Source organism: Peromyscus maniculatus, chromosome 14 (genome assembly GCF_049852395.1).
Source record: "Peromyscus maniculatus bairdii isolate BWxNUB_F1_BW_parent chromosome 14, HU_Pman_BW_mat_3.1, whole genome shotgun sequence".
In the NCBI taxonomy this organism is placed as follows: Eukaryota; Metazoa; Chordata; class Mammalia; order Rodentia; family Cricetidae; genus Peromyscus; species Peromyscus maniculatus.
In genome coordinates, this window is record NC_134865.1 from 58,778,907 (window position 1) to 58,798,966 (window position 20,060).

General features: G+C 43.5%; 1 protein-coding gene across 13 annotated transcripts in view; it reads left to right on the forward strand.

The window, feature by feature from the left end:
* The window catches only part of Gpatch2l (G-patch domain containing 2 like), a 55,590-nt gene extending 37,968 nt beyond the window's left edge, over window positions 1-17,622 (forward strand). For 6 of the 13 annotated variants that reach the window (XM_076551125.1, XM_076551126.1, XM_076551124.1 and 3 more), the window contains exon 9: window positions 12,512-14,599. In XM_076551125.1, coding sequence (XP_076407240.1) covers window positions 12,512-12,641 — 130 coding nt within the window. In that variant the 3' untranslated portion in view covers window positions 12,642-14,599. Of the gene's footprint in view, window positions 1-4,798; window positions 4,894-12,511 lie in introns of all 13 variants that reach the window. The other 7 variants (XR_013044425.1, XR_006063529.2, XM_006990301.4 and 4 more) reach the window with 3 other exon arrangements.
* The last annotated feature ends 2,438 nt before the right edge of the window (window positions 17,623-20,060 follow it).

The following is a 20,060-nucleotide window of genomic DNA, read 5'->3' on the forward strand; positions in this document are numbered from 1 at the left end:
ACTCTGAGAAGGAAGCTGGGGAAGTGGTGGTGGTGTTGTTTGTTTTTTCTTATCAGAGATGGGTTTATTGATTGAAATAAACTTTATTTTATTTTTTTAATTAACTAATTAATTTCTCCCAGCCCGATTACAGTTTCCCCTCCTTCCTCCTCTCCTCCCAGTCCCTTCCCCCAACCTCTCCCCTCCCCTATCCACTCCTCTTTTTTCTTCAGAAGAGGGCAGGCCTCCCTTGTATACCAGGCAGCCATGGCATACCAAGTTGCAGTGAGACTAGGCACCTCCTCTCCTGTTAAGGCTAGAGGAGACCACCCAGTAGGAGGGAAGGGTCCCCAAAGCAGGTAACTGAGTCAGAGACAGTCTCTGCTCCCACTGCTAGAAGTCCCACAAGAAGAGCAAGCTGCACAACTGTCACATGTGCAGAGGACTTGGGTCAGCCCACACAAGCTCTCTGGTGGGCAGTTCAGTCTCTGTGAGCCCAAGTTAGAGTCTGTGGGTTTTCTTGTGGTACCCTTGACCCCTCTGGCTCTCACAATCCTTCCTCCTCCTCTTCCGCAGGATTCCCGAGCTCTGCCTAATGTTTGGCTGTGGGTTTCTGCATCTGTTCCTATTGGTTGCTGGATGAAGCCTCTCTGATGACAATTGGGCTACACCACAATCTATGAGGATAGCAGAGTGTCATTAGGAATCACTTCAAAATTACCTTTATTTTTTGGCCAGTCATGTTTGCTTCTATCATAGGGCTCTGGGCTGTCTAGCCTCTGAGTTCTGGCCCTGAAGGCAGTGTCAGGGGTGGGCTCCCTCCCATGGTATGAACCTTAAGCTGGACCAATCATTGGTTGGCCACTGCCATAATTCCTGCACTACCTTTACCCCAGCGTATCTTGAAAGCAAGGCAAAGATTATGTGACTGGGTTGAGGGTCTCAATCCCTCCATTGAAATACTTGCCTGGCTACAGGAGATGGCTGGTTCAGGCTCTGTTTCCCATTGCTAGGCATCTTAGCCAGGGGTCACCTTTATAGATTCCTGGGAGTTTGTATTGCACTAGGTTTCTAACTCATCCCAAAGATCCCCTGATTCCACTTATCTCTCCCAATACTCCCTCTCCATCTTCCCCCAACCTGATCTCTCCTGTTCCCATGCCCACACCCCCACAACTATCCTCCCCGCTCCACCTGTGACGTTTATTCTATTTCCCCTTTACAGTGCCCTCTCTTGAGTCCGCCCTTGTTACTTAGTTTCTTTATGTCTATGGACCGTAGCATGGTTATCCTTTACTTTATGACTAATATCCACCTATAAGTGAGTACATATCATGTTTGTCTTTCTGGATCTGAGTTATTTCACTCGTGATCATGTTTTCTAGTTCCATCCATCTGCCGGCAAATTTCATGATGTCATTGTTTTTAACAGCTGAGTAATACTCCAGTGTCTAAATGTACCACTTTTTTTTTTTTTTTAAATCCATTCTTCAGTTGATGGACATCTAGGTTGTTTCTAGTTTCTGGCTATTAGAAATAAAGTTGCTATGAACATAGTTGAGCAGGTGTTCTTGTGGTATAGCATCCTTTGGGTATATGCACAGGAGTGGATAGCTGGGTCTTGAGATAGGTCAATTCCCAATTTTCTGAGAAACTGCCATAGTAATTTCCAAGGTGGCTGTACAAGTTTGCATTCATTCCCACCAGCAATGGAGGCGTGTTCCCCTTGCTCCACATTCTCACCAGCATGAGCTGTCACTTGTGTTTTTGATCTTAGCCATTCTGACAGGGATAAGATGGAATCTCAGAGTCATTTTGATTTGTATTTTCCTGGCTAGGGATGTTGAACATTTAAGTGTTCCTTGACCATTTGAGATTCCTCTGTTGAGAATTCACTGTTTAGATCTGTACCCTGTTTTTGAATTACTGGATTTGGGCTATTGGAATTGAATTATTTGGTTTGTTGATGTCTAGTTTCTTGAGTTCTTTATGTATTTTGGAAATCAATCTTCTGTGAGATGTGGAGTTGGTGAAGATCTTTTCTCATTCTGTAGGCTGCCATTTTGTCCTTTTGATGGTGTCCTTTGCCTTAAAGAAGCTTTTCAGTTTCATGAGGTCCCATTTATTAATTGTACATCTTAGTGCCTGCACTATTAGTGTTCTGTTCAGGAAGTTTTCTCCCCTGCCAGTGATTTCAAGGCTATTCCCCACTTTCTCTTCTATCAGGTTCAGTGTGTCTGGTTTTATGTTGAGGTCTTTGATCCACTTGGACTTGAGTTTTGTGCAGGGTGATAGGTACAGATCTATTTGCATTCTTCTACATGCTGACATCCAGTTATACCAGCACCATTTGTTGAAGATGCTTTCTTTTTTAAAACCATTATATATTTCTGGCTTCTTTATCAAAAGTCAAGTGTCCATAGGTATGAGGATTTGTGTCTGGATCTTCAATTCAGTTCCATTAATCAACCTGTCTCTTTTTATGCCAATACTATGTGAATTTTATTACTATTGCTCAGTAGAACAGCTTGACATCAGAGAGGATGGTGATAGCTCCAGAAGTTCTTTTATTTTACGGGGTTGTTTTGGCTATCCTGGGTGTTTTGATTTTCCATATGAAGTTGAGTATTGCTCTTTCAAGTTCTGTAAAGAAATGTGTTGGAATTTTGATGGGAATTTTGTTGAATCTTTAGATTGCTTTTGGTAAGATGGCCATTTTTACTATGTTAATCCTACCAATTCATGAACATGGGAGATCTTTCCATCTTCTAATATTTTTTTCAATTTCTTTCTTCAAAGACTTGAAGTTTTTGCCAAACAGGTCTTTCATTTGCTTGGTTAGAGTTACACCAAGGTATTTTATATTATTTGTGGCTATTGGGAAGGGTGTTGTTTCTTTAATTTTTTTTTCTCAGCCCATTTATTGTTGGTATATAGGAGGGCTACTGTTTTTTTTTTTTTTTTTTTTTTTTTTTTTTTGAGTTTACTTTGAATCCAGCCACTTCACCGAAGGTGTTTATCAGCTGGAGAAGTTCCCTTGTAGAATTTTTGGGGTCACTTATGTACACTATCATGTTTGTTTCTTACTAAGCTTACAGTGAAGAGAAAAGATGGCTAATACACACCTGAAGTCCCTGCGGCAGACAGAGCATGACGGAGTAGGCAAAAGCATGTGCTTAGGGCCCTTGCTTGTAAAAGGCGGGACAGATCTGTACGTGTCTCTGGATCAGGAACACAACACTATTGTGTCACTTTCTTTTCTGCCTAAGTCTTGGCATTAAAGTATTTGTCTGTCCCTCCAGACAGAAGTCCAGTGTATCTTTGGTGGTCTGTCACACCAGGTGTGTGTGCAGGCGCATGTACGCGTATACATGTGGGCACCTATGAAGGTCAGAAGAGGGCACTGGATCCCCGGAAATGGAAGTATAGGCAGGTATAAGCCGTGTGATGTAGGTGCTGGGAACAGAACTTTTGATTCTTTGCAAGAACAGATGCTCTGAACTCCCTCTCCAGCTCCACATACTAGATTTCTTTTTTTTTAAATGGATTATAGCTGTTTATTTTTTTCAATTGTGATAAAATATAAATAACATAAAATTTACTATTTTTAGCTATCTTTCAGGGTTCATTCATTCTACCATTTGATTTTTAAAATTCTTATTCCTGTAAGTTCTGGCTACCATATACTTAATGAGGATCATCTCTTGCCCTGTGCTGAGGCTGGTAGATCATTGGATAATTATGAAAGAAGTGTAAATATGGCCCCTGCTCTCAGGACCACTGATCTTAATCTCAAGGAGATTAAGCCTCATTAGGGAAGCATGATGTATGTTCACCAGTCAGATAATGATTCGTGGCACGTAAGCCCTGCAGTGTTCAAGGAAAGCTTTGTGTAAAAGTGACACCCAGCTTTACCGGGGCAGCCTGTCCAAACTGCAGAAAGGAGGAAGTCAGGGATTTGGGGAACTAAGATACTCTGTCAGCTGTTCAGTGTTAAGTCTATCATTTTCCAGAGAATCTTGTTTTTCTAGGTTAGAGCATTTAGGTGTATTATTTGTGAAATAAGCTGAATATCCTAACAATGGAACATGTTATTGACACGTAATTTATATTTTTGAAAGTCACAGAAAACGAAATATTTAACTTGTGATATAAACACATATTAAAAATCCAGATCAGGGTTGGAGAGTTGGCTCAATGGTTAAGAACACTTGGTGTTCTTGAAGAGGACCCAGTTTCAGTCCCTACTACCTACAGAATGGCTCACAACTGTCTGTAACTCCAGTTCTGGGGGATCCAAATCCCTTTTCCAGCATCTACAGACATCAGCACACACAGGATGTACATACATACTTAGAGACAAAACAAAAAATAAAAATTTTAAAAATCTAGATTATCCAGTGTCAGCAGGGTTAAACTTATTATAATTCTATGTAAATGTCCCTGTTCACAGGGCATTAACCCTTTTGATGCATTATCATGTGAGAATAGGTATTTCATTAGTGAATTTAGCTCAGTTGCAATTAGAGTTTTCATGTAAAAGTATTGTATAAAAATCACGTAATGAAACACTTATTTATTGAAACTTGAATGTCTGTTTCTCTGAAATCTGGTAACAAGTTGAGAGTGCCATGTATTGTATGCATAATTCTGAGTATGGGTAGAGGCTGCAATGATGAGTGGCAAAAGATGGTGCCTGTTTTGTTACCATGTATCTATAATGGGTCAGAGAGTTCATCTGGACAGTACAGTGCCTTCCAACAAGTACCACAAAGTAAACGTCATCTTCTTCTTCTTCTTTCTCCCCTCATTTCTGCAGGCAGGCAAAGGTACACTGGGGACCACCATGTTCACGTGACATTAAGAGGAAGCGGAAACCTGTGGCCTCAGCATCTTTATCTAGCTCTAGTACAGGTATATACAGTTATCATTCATGGAGCACCTGTTGTGTACTAAACACTAAAGACGTGTTTATATACCTTCCCATGGAATCTTTGTGATAAGGGATCTTCATTCCTGTTTTACATGAGAAAATGGAGATGCTGAGAAGTAATTTTCCTAGTTCTCTCTGACAGTGGAGTCTGCTTTTTCATCCTGTCACTCGGCTTTTTATATCCTCTGTCGGCTGTTCTCAGTCATTTGGACCTTTGTCGTAGCCCAGACAGGAGGTGAAGTCCATGCTGATGAACATCCAGCTGGATAGCAGCTACTCAGTGCAGTGGTTACCTGGGTTCATTTACTTTCTCCTCTAAAAAATCATTTGTATGGACTAGAGATGGTGGCTCTCTTTGAGTTCAAGGCCAATCTGGTCTACAGAGTGAGTTCCAGGACAGCCAGGGCTACACAGAAACCCTGTCTCAAAAAACAAAACGAAAGGTAAATAAATAAAAATAAAATAATAATTTTTATTTTATTTTACATATATGAGTGTTTTGCCTGCATGTATATCTGTAGACCATGTGTGTGCTTGGTGCCCATGGAGGCCAGAAAAAGGTATTGATTTTCTAGGACTGTAGTTATAAACGATTATAAGCCATCATGTGGGTTGCTGGAAATAGAACCTGGGTCCTCTGGAAGAGCACTGACTCATCTCTCCAGCCCCTATTACTCCTCCTTCCCTCTTTTTCTCCCTCTCTCCCTTTCTCCCTCCCTCCTTCCCTCCCGCCCTGGTTATTTTGAGATAAGGTCTCATTATATAGCTCTGGCTGTCCTGAAACTCACTATGTAGATAGATTACAGACCAGACTGGGCTTCAACACACAGAGATCCATCCACCTCCGCCTACTAAGTGCTGGGATTAAAGGTGTGCGTCACTATACCTGGCTCTGTTTACTTTCTTAACTGATTTCTACAACAGTGTATTCTCACTAGTTATATAAAATAGCGTGTCCACTTTTACTCATCATGAAATGTCTGATTAAAAACATTTTCAGGTTAAACTTTTTTAGTTTCTATATAAAATTTATGCCATTTCATAGAAGCTAAAATAATGGCTATCTTTGGTAGGAGAGTGACCAAGAGAAGATGAGAAAAATCTGGGCATTGGAAATGTTCTACGTCACAAACCAAGCAGGGATGACATGAGTGTTTATATATGTAAAAGGTTTTAAGCTGTACACTTAAGATACAGGTATTTTATTACACATGCTATCAGAGATATTATATATCAAGGCTATTGTAAATTACTTTCCTTAGATAAACTATAGATTGACCATCTCTAATTTAAAAATCTAAAATCTGAAGCAATTCAAAATGTGAAACTTTTGAACACTGACATGCCCATGTAAGTAGAATTCTCTACCTGACTTTGTATGACGAGTTGCAGTCAGAGGCAAGCACAGTGTAATAGCATATGGCTGGCCTTTCAGCTGGGAATGTAAGATATTGTGAAACAAACGGATCGAAACCCAAAGTGTTTCTGGACCCAAACATCCTGGCTAAAGCTTACGTACTCAGTGCTACATATTACATATCTCAGGTTAGCTGTTAGCCAAGTTAGTTAGAGAACAGACAAGTATGGACCCCACCCCTGACCTTCCCTGAGTGGCTTTTCGAATACTCTGAAACGGACCTCTTTGAACTTCTGTCTGAGGTGACTGCTAATTGGTGGCTCATCCTGAATAATCTTAATCACAGCCCTAATGATTATTGTGAATTGTTATAGTGCTTTCCATCTGCATAGGCCCTGAGTGAGGTACTTTGCATACAGTAGTTCGTTTAACCTTGGCCTCAGCTCTTCAGGGTAGATACAGTTCTTATTCCCACTGATACATGAGCAAACTGAGGTGTAAGTCACCTTCTGAAGTCAAGTGTTAGTTACAGGGTCAGGTCAGATGTTTCCCTGATGCTCTGGATCTGCCCTTTGAACTCCCAGGTGTCCTTTGTGTGTACGGTAGGATTGATTATTCCAGACTGCGAAACCCAGCTCCTCAGCCAGTCTGTGCTACTTAAAGAATTAAAATGAAACCTTTTCTCTCAGCGTTTGTTCTTCATTTCCCTCTCCTTGGTTCTATTTTTTGCTTTTAATTTTTTTTCCAGTTCTAGAGATCAAGCCTAGCCCTCGTGTCTATAGGCAAATGGTCTACTGCTGAGCTACAACCCCAGCCCCGCTTTAATGCTTTATGAGGACAGAACCATTGGGAAGAGTTGACTGCACATTCAAAGCAGGAAAGGTGTTTAGTGTATTGAAGAAGACATTAGCTGTACGTGGTTCCCACGGGAGCCCGCTCCTCTCCTCACTTGTTGACTAAGCCCTGCATCACTGAGCACTTTCTTTTTTTCTACTCACAACCTGAGTGCCCCGTGGAGGTGAAGGACACAGCCTGAGCCTGCGCCATCAGTCAGGAGAACAAATGGGCTTGCTCTGCCTACCATCGGGCCATCTCCGATTCCACCTCTTTTATAGAAATGAGTGATGAAGAGAGGTGCGGCCCGCTTTGCCGCTGTATTAATACACATCAGGGGCCAGCTCCTGGCACTAAATCACACCACTGCATACATCTGTTATCAGCTCTTCACCAGTGTGATGAACAGGACTGCAGATAGAGGCTTCCTTGTGTCATTCTTTATAGGATTTTCCTAAAAGAATAAATAGCTCAGATCTCTGCCAACACTCTCCCCTGTCACTGTGATGAATTCAGCTTCTTTCTTAAGCATGCAGCTACAAATCTCTGCCCTTCCCCCACCGCTAGAAAGTTTGGAGTTGAAATTGACTGAATTTAAAGATCTTAGTAAGGCTAGAAGGGTGAAGAAAGGAAGAGATGCAGGGCTTCCTTGTGCTGTTTGTTTGTTTGGGCAGTACAAAGGGCTGGGGAAAGGTCATTAAGTAGAACCTTCTTAAACTGTAGCACTGTTATTTTCTTGTTTTTGTCTCTGTTCCCTTCCCTCCCTGGCTTTATAGCTTATGGAGGTTTAGTGCACAGTGCTGTTCCCTGGATCCGAGTGAGCAAGTGTGCAGACCTTTTCCAAGACTGGTACCCCAGGACAGGAGTTTGCCAGCAAGCCTATGCCACATACTGAAGTGACTAGCTGTATTAGGATCTTAAAGAATGTTACTCTGTGTGTGTGTGTGTGTGTGTGTGTGTGTGTGTGTGTGTGTGTGTGTGTGTGTGTGTGTGTGTGTGCATGCTTTCTTCAAGACTTGAGACTAAGTGGCTGTAAGAAATGTAAGGCACTCAGGCTTACATTGAACCAGTGTCCTTGAAGTGATTTTCTTCCTCAGAGCTTTGACATTCCACTCCTCCTTCTGAAGGTAAACCTGGTTCGATTAGGGGGCACTGGGCCCTCTGGAGAGTCTGTTCAGAGCCTGCGTAGTTGGGCTGATCCTAAAGCATTTCCCCAGCCTGGGGTTCCTTCCGACCAGCATTCAGAAGCTGTGTAAATACATGCTTTCGAGCACCGAGCCAGCCCGGCGTCCAGAAGGGTCGGAGTTTTTAATCTGTTGTTGACTGTGGTCTCCCAGCGTCTAAACAGACACCCGACACTAGAGCAGACACACTTCCGTTTTTGTTTGCATTGGCATTTATGAGAGTAATGGTTGTCACTATGACACCCGTACACGTAGATAGTATACTCTGATCATCCTCAATCTCCTGTTATCATCTACTGCTCTCCTCTCCCACTCATGCCCTCCTTTACCTCTAAGCACTCCCTTGACTTTTGTAGGTGGTTTTCTTAGTCATTATTGTAGCATATATAAAATACCTATAATTATGTATAACCTGTTGAGTCCATTTAGAGTTGCTCAGATGTACCAGCTTTAGGACTGATCGCTTGGTATTGGATAACCACTTAAGGGTCTCATCTGGGGGAGGCTGACTGTCCTTCTCTCAGCAGTCATTCATTTTCTGTAGCTCCTCATCTAGGCTTAGGGCCTTTGTCTGACTTCCTCTGCCCATGTTGGCATGCCAGTTGGCATTGTCATTGTTCCGGTCTTGTTTAGGCAGCCATGTTGTTGGTATTTATGGGTGCAGCTTCCTTCTCTTCTCCAGAAGACGTAATCTCACAGCAGATGTCCTGCTCCTCTAGCTCGTGCTGTCCTCCCCACTTCCACCTTCCTGATAGTCTCGAAGCCTTCAATGTAGGGTTGTGTTGTACACAGTGACCACTACAAGATATCGCCAGCAGTGCAGTAATGGTGCTTTTATCCTGGGAATAGCCAACAGCTGTCTGATTGGTCTCAAGGCCTGGCCAATAGGAAGGAATTCATGCCTGGTCCTCTAAACCTAGACAACTACACGGATGGTGAGGCCACAGAGCCTAGAACAAACCTGCTGCTGCCACTGCCTTAATCTGATATCTCTAACTGCATACCTAATACTTACGCTTCCAGCCACAGAGAAGTGTGGCTCCCACCCAATGAGGCTGTGTTTTTCAGGTAGATGGAGACCAGTACAGTTTGTCAAAACTAACTGATGAGAATGTGAGAGAGCTGACCGTGGGGTGCCTCGCTCCAATCGATTAAATTAATATTACCTTAAAGTCGAAGCTGTTCTCCATATTATTCTAACCCCTTGGAAACTATCTAATTGCTACAAAAGAATATTGATAGTGGAGACATTTGGTGTAAAGAAAACAATGCAGCTAGCAAGAAAATCTCCCCACTCTGCTCAGCAGTAACAGGTTTCCTACTTTTTTGTTTTGTTTCAATCATTACTTTTGTTTTTTAAAGTAGTTTTAATAGATAGAGATATCTCTAAAGAATATGTTGTCTGTGTTTTAATGTTTCTGAACCTTACACAAAAGAATTCATACTTTATAGGTTTCACCCAGTTCTGTTCCTGAGATTCATGGATGTTTTGTTGTGCAAAATCCCTTTGTTTCTGATGACCGCACATGATATCCCATTGTATGAGGAGGCCTGTGCCACAGCTCAGTGATCGTGATTGGATTGGATTGCATCCTGTTTATACAGTGTGAAAAGCACTGTATTCTGGGCAAGGATGATGCAGCATTCTTCTGGGTTACTTCACACTCATTTGATGGTGGTCTCAGAGACCAGACAGTACTAGGCCTTGGCAAAGACATGATTGGAACCCTTGAACATTTCTGGTGAAATGTAAAATTGTACGTCCTTTAGAATACCATGGCAGTTTCTGAAGCCAACCATTATAAAAAGGCCATGATATCTATCTGCCAACTCTGCTCCTGGTTATATCACCTAAAGAATTAAAAGCAGAAATTTGAAAAAATTTAACATTATTATGATTTTATGTGTATAGCTGTTTTGCTTGCATGTATGTCTATGTGCCATGCGCATGCAGTGCCCACAGGAGCCAGAAGGTGTTGGATAACTCTGGAACTGGAGTTAATTAAGGTTGTACACTTCCATATGGGGGCTGGGGATTGAACCCAAGCTCTCTGCAAAAGCAGCCAGTTCTCTTAACTGCTGAGCCATCTCTCCAGCCCCTAATGCAGGGGTTTTCCTATACTGATGTGCACAGCGACATTGGTCACAGTAGAACAGCCCGGTTGTCCATGGCCAGGCAAGTGAGCAACAAAGTATGGTTCTTTCCCACATGGAGTGTCACTCTGCTGAGCGTTCGGCACTCAGAATCTTGCTGTCTCAGATGAAGACACAGTGAGCGAGGCCGGCCAGCCACAGAAGAACAAACTGGATGATTCCATTTTACTGAGCTCCCTGGAATAGTAAAGTAATGAAAACAGAAGGCAGAGAGGTCCTCCAAGGTGGGGAGGGGAAGGGGTGGAGTTAGTGCCGGCAGTGCACGGAGCTTCCCTGGAGACGGCACAGCCTTCCACCTCACCACTGTGCCTCGTGCTGTTGAACAGTGCACTTGCAAAGGCATTGGACATTGAGCATCCTAGAAAACCACAACAAACAGTTTCTCAAGGATAGACTCGCCGCTGAGGTCTTCTGACTGTAGTAAGGATAGGTATAGTTAGTTCTGTGAAGTCCTTTCAGTTCAACTTGAAGGAGTGCATGCATGGGAGTGTGCGCAGGTCTTGTCAGATTTGTGTCGTGCTACTGTGGTTGAGATACCAAAACATTTGAAAGCTCCTGTTTTAAGAAACTTAGATATAAGCTGTGGTAGAGTCATGTTTTTCAAGGATTTTTAATGTTAATTCACAGTACTTGAGTATATTTGTGGATACAAGAGAAGATAGGATAAGAGTGCCTTTTTGTCTCCTGGGAGGTAGTTTTTGTTTGTTTAATACTGAGCAAAAAGCAGTACTGGTTATGGCCGCTAAATTTGTTTTTTGTGACCTAGTCACTATTAGAAAAATACTAAGGCTATATTATTGTGTAGAATTACTGGATGCAAAAGAACAATCTAAAATGTGCTGTATTTCACTATATCCCAGTCTGTTTTTATCCTTGGCAGAGGAAATGGTGGTGAGGGTGGTTTGTCCTGATCCACTCGGGGGGACTTGGGAAAGGTGAAAAAGCGTTTGATGGCACCATGGTGGGATGCTGTTGGCATTCCGTGGACAGGGTTCAGGATGCTGAGGGTTCTGAGTACACAGCACGGCTCTGCACCGTCAACGATTATCCAGTCCAGAGGGTCTTAAGAAACTTCCTTAAGATACCATGCTTGGTGCTGTTTATTTTCTGTCATTTTCCTTGTTGTATTTACTTATAACACAGCGTATTGAAGGTCAAGTGTAGCCCGGTATTTGAGCTTGAATTGCTACTTTCGATCTCTGTAGTTCAGTTTGCTGATCCGTAAAATGGGGATGACAGTGCCTACTTCTAAGGGTTGTTGTTAAGAAATGTAATCGTGTAGGTATAAGGGCACAGCACTCGGGGCTAAGGCAAGAAGACCATGAGTTCGAAGCCAGCTTGGTCTATATTGTAAGACCTTATTTTTAGAAAGGAAAACACACACGTACATGGGGCGGGGCATAGCAGAGGGAGAGGCAAGAGTGGGCTAGGGAGTCCCCAGTATGCCCTGTTTGGCAGCACAGTGCCTAGCCCATGTGCGATCCGTGAGTGAAGTGTGCCTAGCCCATGTGCGTTCCGTGAGTGAAGTGTGCCTAGCCCATGTGCGTTCCATGAGTGAAGTGTGCCTAGCCCATGTGTGTTCCGTGAGTGAAGTGTGCCTAGCCCATGTGTGTTCCGTGAGTGAAGTGTGCCTAGCCCATGTGCAATCCATGAGTGAAGTGTGCCTAGCCCATGTGCGTTCCATGAGTGAAGTGTTTCAGTTTTTCCTGTGTCTCTTCCATTAAATTTATTCCTAGAAAAAGGATTTGTAAATTTCATTTTTTGTTTGTTTTTTGTTTTTTGAGACAGTTTCTATGTAGCTTTGGAACCTGTCCTGTCAGTCTGTAGACCAGGCTGCCCTCGAACTCACATAGATCTGCTTATTTCTGCCTCCTGAGTGCTGGGATTAAAGACGTACCCCCCCCCATCGCCTTTTTTTTTTTTTTAAATGGAGAAAATAGTAAGCCTTATGAAGCCACTGTGGTGAATAGGGCATGAAATATAAAGATTAAGAAATGTATTTCCAGTGCCTCTTAGCCTGACTTCTTACACTAACTCATCTCCCCTTTTTTCTTCTCTTGTGAACCACAGTGCTCCCAGATGGGCTGGAGCCAGCCACCCCAGGCCCGAAGCCCCCCCACTCCGAGTGGCTGGACAGGACCTGTGCAGCAGAGAAAGCCACTGCCCCAGCTCCAGCCACGTTTTTCAAAACGCCACATGAAAAGACTTCTGGATGCAGCTAGAGCCCAATAGCTGATGGGTGTCGAAACTTTGTATTGTACAGTCCGGGTGTCCTAACCGGCAGTCCTGGTCCGTGCGCCACCAGGACCGACTCCTCTTCCCACGCATATTTGGGGATCTTTTTTGTAAAGTATCAGGGCAGCAGTTTTTTTTCAAGGGGCTGGGGCGTCTTCTGCTGTATTCCTTGCTCTGTTGTTAGCCCACTGTTTCCCCAGCTGCCTTCCTAGAGCTGGTACCCTTGGCAGCTCTTCTTTGTTCCTGGAAAACTAGTAACAGCTTTTGCATACCTTCTGTGTAGAGCTTTCAATATCACCGAGGAAGTCCCAAATTCAGAGCCAGTTCCAACACATTCCTGAACGGAGTTGTGTCTATGCAGTGAGGCTTGCTGGCCATCCATCGAGCCTTCCTTTATTCACTCTGTGCCAGTAAGATCCACCAACCCAGAAGAGACCTCAGCGGTGTGGGGTGGGAACTTCTTCCACTGGGCCTGCACGTGGACTGAGGGGATCACCAGCAGCCGCTGCACTGCACTTGACGTCATCTTCCTGGTCTGTGTTCTGCTGACCGACGGCACATCTAAGCACCGAGGTGGTGTACTCAAATGGGGGTGGTGGTTAGGTGCGCAGCAGAGTAGTCAGTGGATGGTGTTTGCTCTAGCATTTCTGATCCTGGTCTAAGGCTTTATATCCTAAGTGGGACTTCACTGTTAGTGTGCTGTAGATCAGTAGCCAGTGATGAGCAGAGACTCGGGCTGTTATCTGGTACGATAATGACTGCTTGGAAGGAAAAAGGTCGTTTTGACATGCCTCTGTGTGGCGTGTTTATGACTGCTCAGCTGCATGTAGAGTTGCATATACGGTTGTGCCTGAAGTGGGATGCTACTTTGTCAAAGTGAGGAATATGGGACTGCCTGGAGCTGCTGGGGAAAGGCCACGCTTCCCTCAAGTATTCTCAAGAGCGCCTGTCATTCAGGGCCTGCTTCTTTTGTATCCATGAGTGTTTTTACTCTGAAAGACACAGGAGCTGTTTGCTCCGTGCTCACTGCTGTGGTCACGTGGGACAGAACACCTTCCTTAGACAGGTGCCGGGCGGTCCAGTGCCTCCCTTTCCCAATGTAATTGTCCCTCCCACACCGTGTAACTAACGTGAGGGGGGCAGGCGGGCAGAGTGGGAGTCTCTTTGGAAAGGGGGACCTGGAGCTCAGCTCTTACAGACCCTGTGGAAGGCTGACCACAAGAGCAGGGGTCCCCAGAGCCCCCCAGTTCTTTTAAGGAGAGGCTGTCCTGTGGCTGTCGCAGCTAAGTCCACAGAAGATGGGGAACGTGGCGCTGTTCCATGGCTCGGTGATGAAGTGGGCTGTGTCGTGCACTCTCCCTAGTCCCACAGGGCCTGTGGAACACATTTCGAACACTCTGGCTTGGGTCAAGGGAGAGCTCTACTGATGACACTTGGAAAATGTGTCCAAGCTGCTGCCTGCAGACACTGATCCTGAGGACGGCTTGTGAGACCCCCACAGTTCGGGGCAAAGGTATTCCCGGAGCGCTCCTTCATGGGGCATTGCCAGGCCCGTCCGCTTTTCTACCTGGGCTTAAAGTAGTTTATATATTCATATTTATTTACACTTTGAATATCTCTCTGAAGCCATGCCAATTTTCAGAGCTGAAGGCAGACTTGCATATGTACTCAGGCACATGGGTGAGCCAAACAAATGATAGACTTTCATGCTGTTCTGCCCTGGGTTATATAATCTGTGTTTCTCATTGGTATCCCTAGTCATTCTGAGGCCCACATCTATGAAGTTTTTCATGAGTGTTTACCATCTTTCTTGGTCATGCATTTCTGCACATTTCTGAATACTTTTTTTGACAGGAATCACCCAAGATTGTAGTATTTACCTATAATGAATGAGAATAAAGTTATTTACCTGAGAAAATAGAATATTAAGCGCACAAATACTTTCTAATACAGGGTTGTAAATTATGCTCATTTTAAGGTGTGCATGCATGCTTAAGGAAGCCATTTATTCTGCCTATTTCTCTGTCAACCAGCTTCAGGGGCTAACTTCAGTATCAGCTGTATTTTAAACCTTACATTTAAAATTTTTTATGACACAGTGGATAATGTCATAAATTAAGGTCTGCTTCTCAAGGACGATGTGGTTTTGTTGTCAGTATTGAAGATCACGAGACAGACTTAAAGATGACCATTGATTGAGCTCATGCATTGGATATCAGAAGTTAATGAAGCCAAGTGCCACAGTTCTGAATTCTAGGTCCTGATATATCCTTATGGACTACACAGATGTTTTTCTGAATTTTACTGTTGTATTTTTTCTATAACGGACAAAAGTCCTATTTTCTACTTGCATGAAGTCCATTCACAAGCTGTTAGCTTTGCTGAGGAATTTGAGGGTATTTGAAATTATTTTTACGCGCAGCATTTAAAGGAAGAACTTCATTTGTATGAAAATCCCTGGAGAGCTCTTTGGTCAGAGCTGCTGAGAAGAGGAATTAGTGCTATTTATGTCGTGCTGCATTTGGAGGGGCAGGATATAGTTTTTCCGAGTGGCATGTGGTTGGGCCTTGAGTTCTTTAGAAATCAGTTGCAATAAGAGATTATGGATGACACATCGACTCTTAAACGAGCAGCAGATGACCTGAGGTGAATAAAGCATCTCAGTCGGTGCTTATGAATGAGATCTTTTTTAAGTAAAATTCATTGTGAATAAAGAGTTATTATCAGTCCTCAAAAGATTGATTAATCATTTGGGGATGAGAGACACTAAGCATATCCATCCATCTGTATCTATCTACCTATCATCTGTCTATCATCCATCTATCAATCTGTCGTCTATCTATATCTACTTATCTAGCCATCTATCTAAAATTTCCTTCCATGGTCTAGGAAGTTCTGTGTTAACCTGAGCCACTGAGAACTGAGAGTTAATAGGTACTAGGAGGAGCTGCTAGGCCGCCATCATCATGGCTGATGCAGTTGGTTCTTGGGCTCTAGATAAAGGGTTATGAGGATGCGTGGCTCGTTTAAGGTCTTTATTCTAGTTTAGCACCATTGCTGTGGTTCTGGGCAATGTGCTTTTATCTCTCCCCTTCCTGGGCAAATGCCTTGGGTATACCTCAGCAGCAGAAGCTGTATTTTAAATCAGTTTCAAGGAAAAGCCTTACACATTTTTTAGCATAATGATGTACATTTTAATATATAGTTGAGAAAAAGTGAAAAACTTAAAAGAACAAATACCGTAAGTACATCGAAGGCATGTAATAAGCATCTGTGGAGGTTGGTAATCTCAGTACCTGAGTCCACCCACATCCTCATGTCTGCTTTATACCCAGCTAACTGTCTGTGAAGGCTTGGGATCAACAGGTACACCCCATTGGTTTGTTGTTGAGTTATAGCATCGGCATTTCAGAATATGATAAGCTCATTTGAAGCTTTCGAAAGAAAGGGACGCTGTTAAAGATGATTTTATTCAGAGTAACTAAGATGGGTCCTGACTTACTGCCAAAGCCCACAAACCCAAGTGCTTCCTTGCAGAGAAGATGTTCTGAGAACTGGCTAACACTGTTTCCCTAGACTCTGTATATGTGGTTGGCTAACAACCGAGAGGTTGTTACAAACTTTTAAAACACTACACAACTTCTCTTTCCTTTGTTTGGTTTTTCGAGACAGGGTTTCTCTGTGTAGCCCTGGCTGTCCTGGAACTTGCACTGTAGACCAGGCTGGCCTTGATCTCACAGAGATCCGCCTGCCTCTGCTAGGATTAAAGGCATGTACCACCACCACCCGGCCTTTTTCCTATCTTAAAGAGCAATTAAAACCACCTGTTGCCAAACATGCCAGCATTTCTAAATAACTAGCAAAAGTCTCGTGATAGTGTTGGGCTGGGTGGCACACACCTTTAATCCCAGTATTGGAGAGGCAGAGGCAGGTGGATCTCTAGTTCAAGGCCAGCCTGATCAACATAGTGAGTTCTAAGACAGTGAGGGCTACACAGAAACCCTGTCTCAAAAAAACAAAACAAAACTAAACAAAAAAAAAACAAAAAACAAAAAAAAAAAACAAAAAAAAAAAGTTCATACCAGTGATCCCAGAATCGCCAGGCAGAGACAGGAGGATTCTAGACTGACCTGAACTACATCAAGATTTTGTCTTGAACAAACCATTTGAAAAGCTTCCTGTGGTTCCAGTAATGCAAATGTTTTCTTTCTCTGAAAGGTAGTTCTGATCCTTGTAGAATCTTCAAATGTTTAAAATTGAATGAAAGAAGATAATCTTAAAATAGCTTCTGGGTAGTTTTGTTAACTACAAACTGATGCCCCCCTGATATAGTAATCTATACCAGGTATCTTCCAGTGCCTCCTTCTGTTAGCAGTTTTTGCAAAGCTGCCATTCCAAATCCAGTTAACCTCAGCCTCTCAGCAACTAATCATGCTCTCCCACCCATGACCTACTCAGCAGAGCATCCTCCCTCCCAACCACACTTCCTCTTACGAATACCTGTCTTGCCCAGGACTGTTGCCCTCAGCCCTTGTGATCCGTACTTTGCTCAGGCTAGCTATATATAGCCTTTTATCATAGCCATTTTTGCATTTTAATATGCTCAGAAACTTCTCCCCTTCAAACAAAAATACCCTTGTTTGACTCTGGACCCCTGCCGACCACTGAAGTATGCCTCCCACTCTATCTTTGAATTCTGTTTTTCATTGAAGCAGGGGTTTTTAACCCTGGACGTACATGTGGACTAACTGGAAGTTTTCAAAGAGATGACGGTGCAGCAGGTAAAAGGCGTTTGTCACCAAACCTGATGTCTCGAGTTCTGTCCTGGGGACTCAAAGGGTAGAAGAGAATCAGCCCTCACAATGTTGTCTGCCCTCTGTCCTAATCAGATTACCGTGGCACATATGTGCACAATAAATATGATTTTCTTTTCATCAAAGGCAAAACAGTTCTCAAATGAATTTTAGGGCAAATCCATCCTGTATTTACTATCTTATATCTATGCATAATTGGGTGTACATATGATTAAAACCAGATGCATTATAGGAAGGGACATATGCAGTAAATGATTATGTGACGAGCTAATCTATCAATCAAAGCACTGTTACCAGTAAGATGTTTTCTCTGCCATTATATCTTCTAACTAGTAACTCTCTATATGAAAAGTATCGATTTTGTATGCTAATTCTATTTCCTGCTACTGACTTGTTCTGCTTGTGAGAATTCATTTTACCATGAATCCACTGGAGTAAAAAGAATCTTCCTAAATGCACGTCGGGTTGAATAGAAAGCAGAGTCCACAGCAGTTAAAGGTGTGTGTGTGTGTGTGTGTGTGTGTGTGTGTGTGTGTGTGTGTGAGAGAGAGAGAGAGAGAGAGAGAGAGAGAGAGAGGGAGGGAGGGAGGGAGGGAGGGAGGGAGGGAGGGAGGGAGGGAGGGAGGGAATTTCTTCCATGAGAGGCAAATAAGACAACACCCTAAAAGTATTCGCCAAGCCCCAGTGAGCTTCTGGCATGAAGACTGAGGTGAGCACTTGAGGTCAGCCACGGGATGCTCAAGGAACAAGGGTCTCAGCTGAGATCCCACAAAGCCAGCTCCCTCCTAGCATCAGTGATATCTGCTAGTGTGGGCTAAGTACTGAGTAAACCACTGAACTAAACACAAGTTTGCCTTTCTCCATCTTGACCCTGGTGGAAGAAATGTCATTTTTCACTTAAAAATGTTGAACAAGTTGTCCTTGCATAGGTTTCTATGTATACTGTTTGTGTGGCCTATCATTTTCAGTGGTCCTTAATCTGTCATAATTCCAGATGACTAGCAGACATGACCTCAGAACTCTGCAAGAGTAAACTTCCGTCCAGGTGTCAAAGTGCTCCCACAGGTGAGGTGATGTAGAGACTGAGCTCGCAGCTAAAGCCATAAACCCAAGTAGGAAGTGACTGATGCAGCCAAGATACGAAAGTTAGTAAGGTAATGCTGTGAACATCCTTAACCAGTACAATTGAAAGCCTCCCCAAATAATTTACCCAAACCCTGCAATCAGGAGAAATGGAAAGATGAGTTAGTTCTGTGACCTGATTGTGGTTTCAAATCTGGGACCGTCCTCTTTGTACAAGGGTCTGTGGTCCACCCCTGCTCCACACACCATCGGTTCTTTGCTTGGAGCAAGGTCTGTTCATGATAAGATTGACTTGGAAGAATAAAGGAAGACAGACAGCCTGAGGAAACCGAAGAAGTGCTTGGAAGAGAGACTGTCCTCTGTATCAACAGGAAGTCTAACTGAAAGTGGTGTAGAGCCCGGGGATAGGCACTGGGCGGGTAGATCATCAGAAATGGGCGCCGCTGCCGAAGGAAGTTCAGGCTGCAGTAAAGTCGGTGTCAGTCATGGTGATGGGGTGGGTTGAGGGCTGGAGTGGGTGGAGATGAGCTAGAAGACTGAACGATGCTGGGACAACTGCATAGAAGTCCATAAATGGCTGTACAGGAAAAGGGAAATTGGACCTGTTCCTCATACTATATGCCAGGATAATTTCCAGATTGGCCAGAGATTTGATTATACAACGCTAACTGTGGTGGTATTTTGTTCCCCAAAATATTGTACACCCTAATAAATTTATCTGGGGTCAGAGAACAGAACAGCCACTAGATATAGAGGCCAGAAAATGGTGGCACACACGCCTTTAATCCTATCACTTGGGAGGCAGAGATCATTTGGATCTCTGTGAGTTTAAAGCTCACGCCTTTAATCCCAAGAAGGGAGCCTTTAATCCCAGGAAGTGAGAGCAGAAAGCAGAAAGGTATATAAAGCGTGAAGACCAGGAACTAGGCTGGTTAAGCTTTTAGGCTTCTAGCAGCAGTTCAGCTGAGATTCATTCTGGATGAGGACACAGAGGCTTCCAACCTGAATAGGATCAGCTGAGGAATTGGCAAGGCAAGGTAGCTGTGGCTTGTTCTGCTTCTCTAATCTTCCACCATTCACCCCAATACCCAGCTCTGGGTTTGATCTTATTAATAAGAACTTTTAAGATTCACGTTACAGCTAACTATACAGTTACTGGGGAAAATAACAGGAGTCAGCAAGGTGTGGCTGATGGTCTACACTTTGCCCAGTGCTCATCTCAAGGCTGCTAGGAGCTGCAATGTTTGTTTTAGGTTATTTTTTTCCCCACAAATAATTCAGTAAGAAAGGAAAGAGCATGAGATAGAGATGTTCTGTGGTTGCAAGTCCAAAATACTAAGACTTTTTTTTTCATAGGGAAGTTGGCCCTGTCTGTGACCCGGAAGGGTCAAGCTTCCCAGGGATGCTGTTCAGCTGCCAGGTTATGATGGGGTGGTCAGCTGGGTCAGCCCTGCTCTTTGTTCCTCGCTCTCCTTGGACCAGCAGGA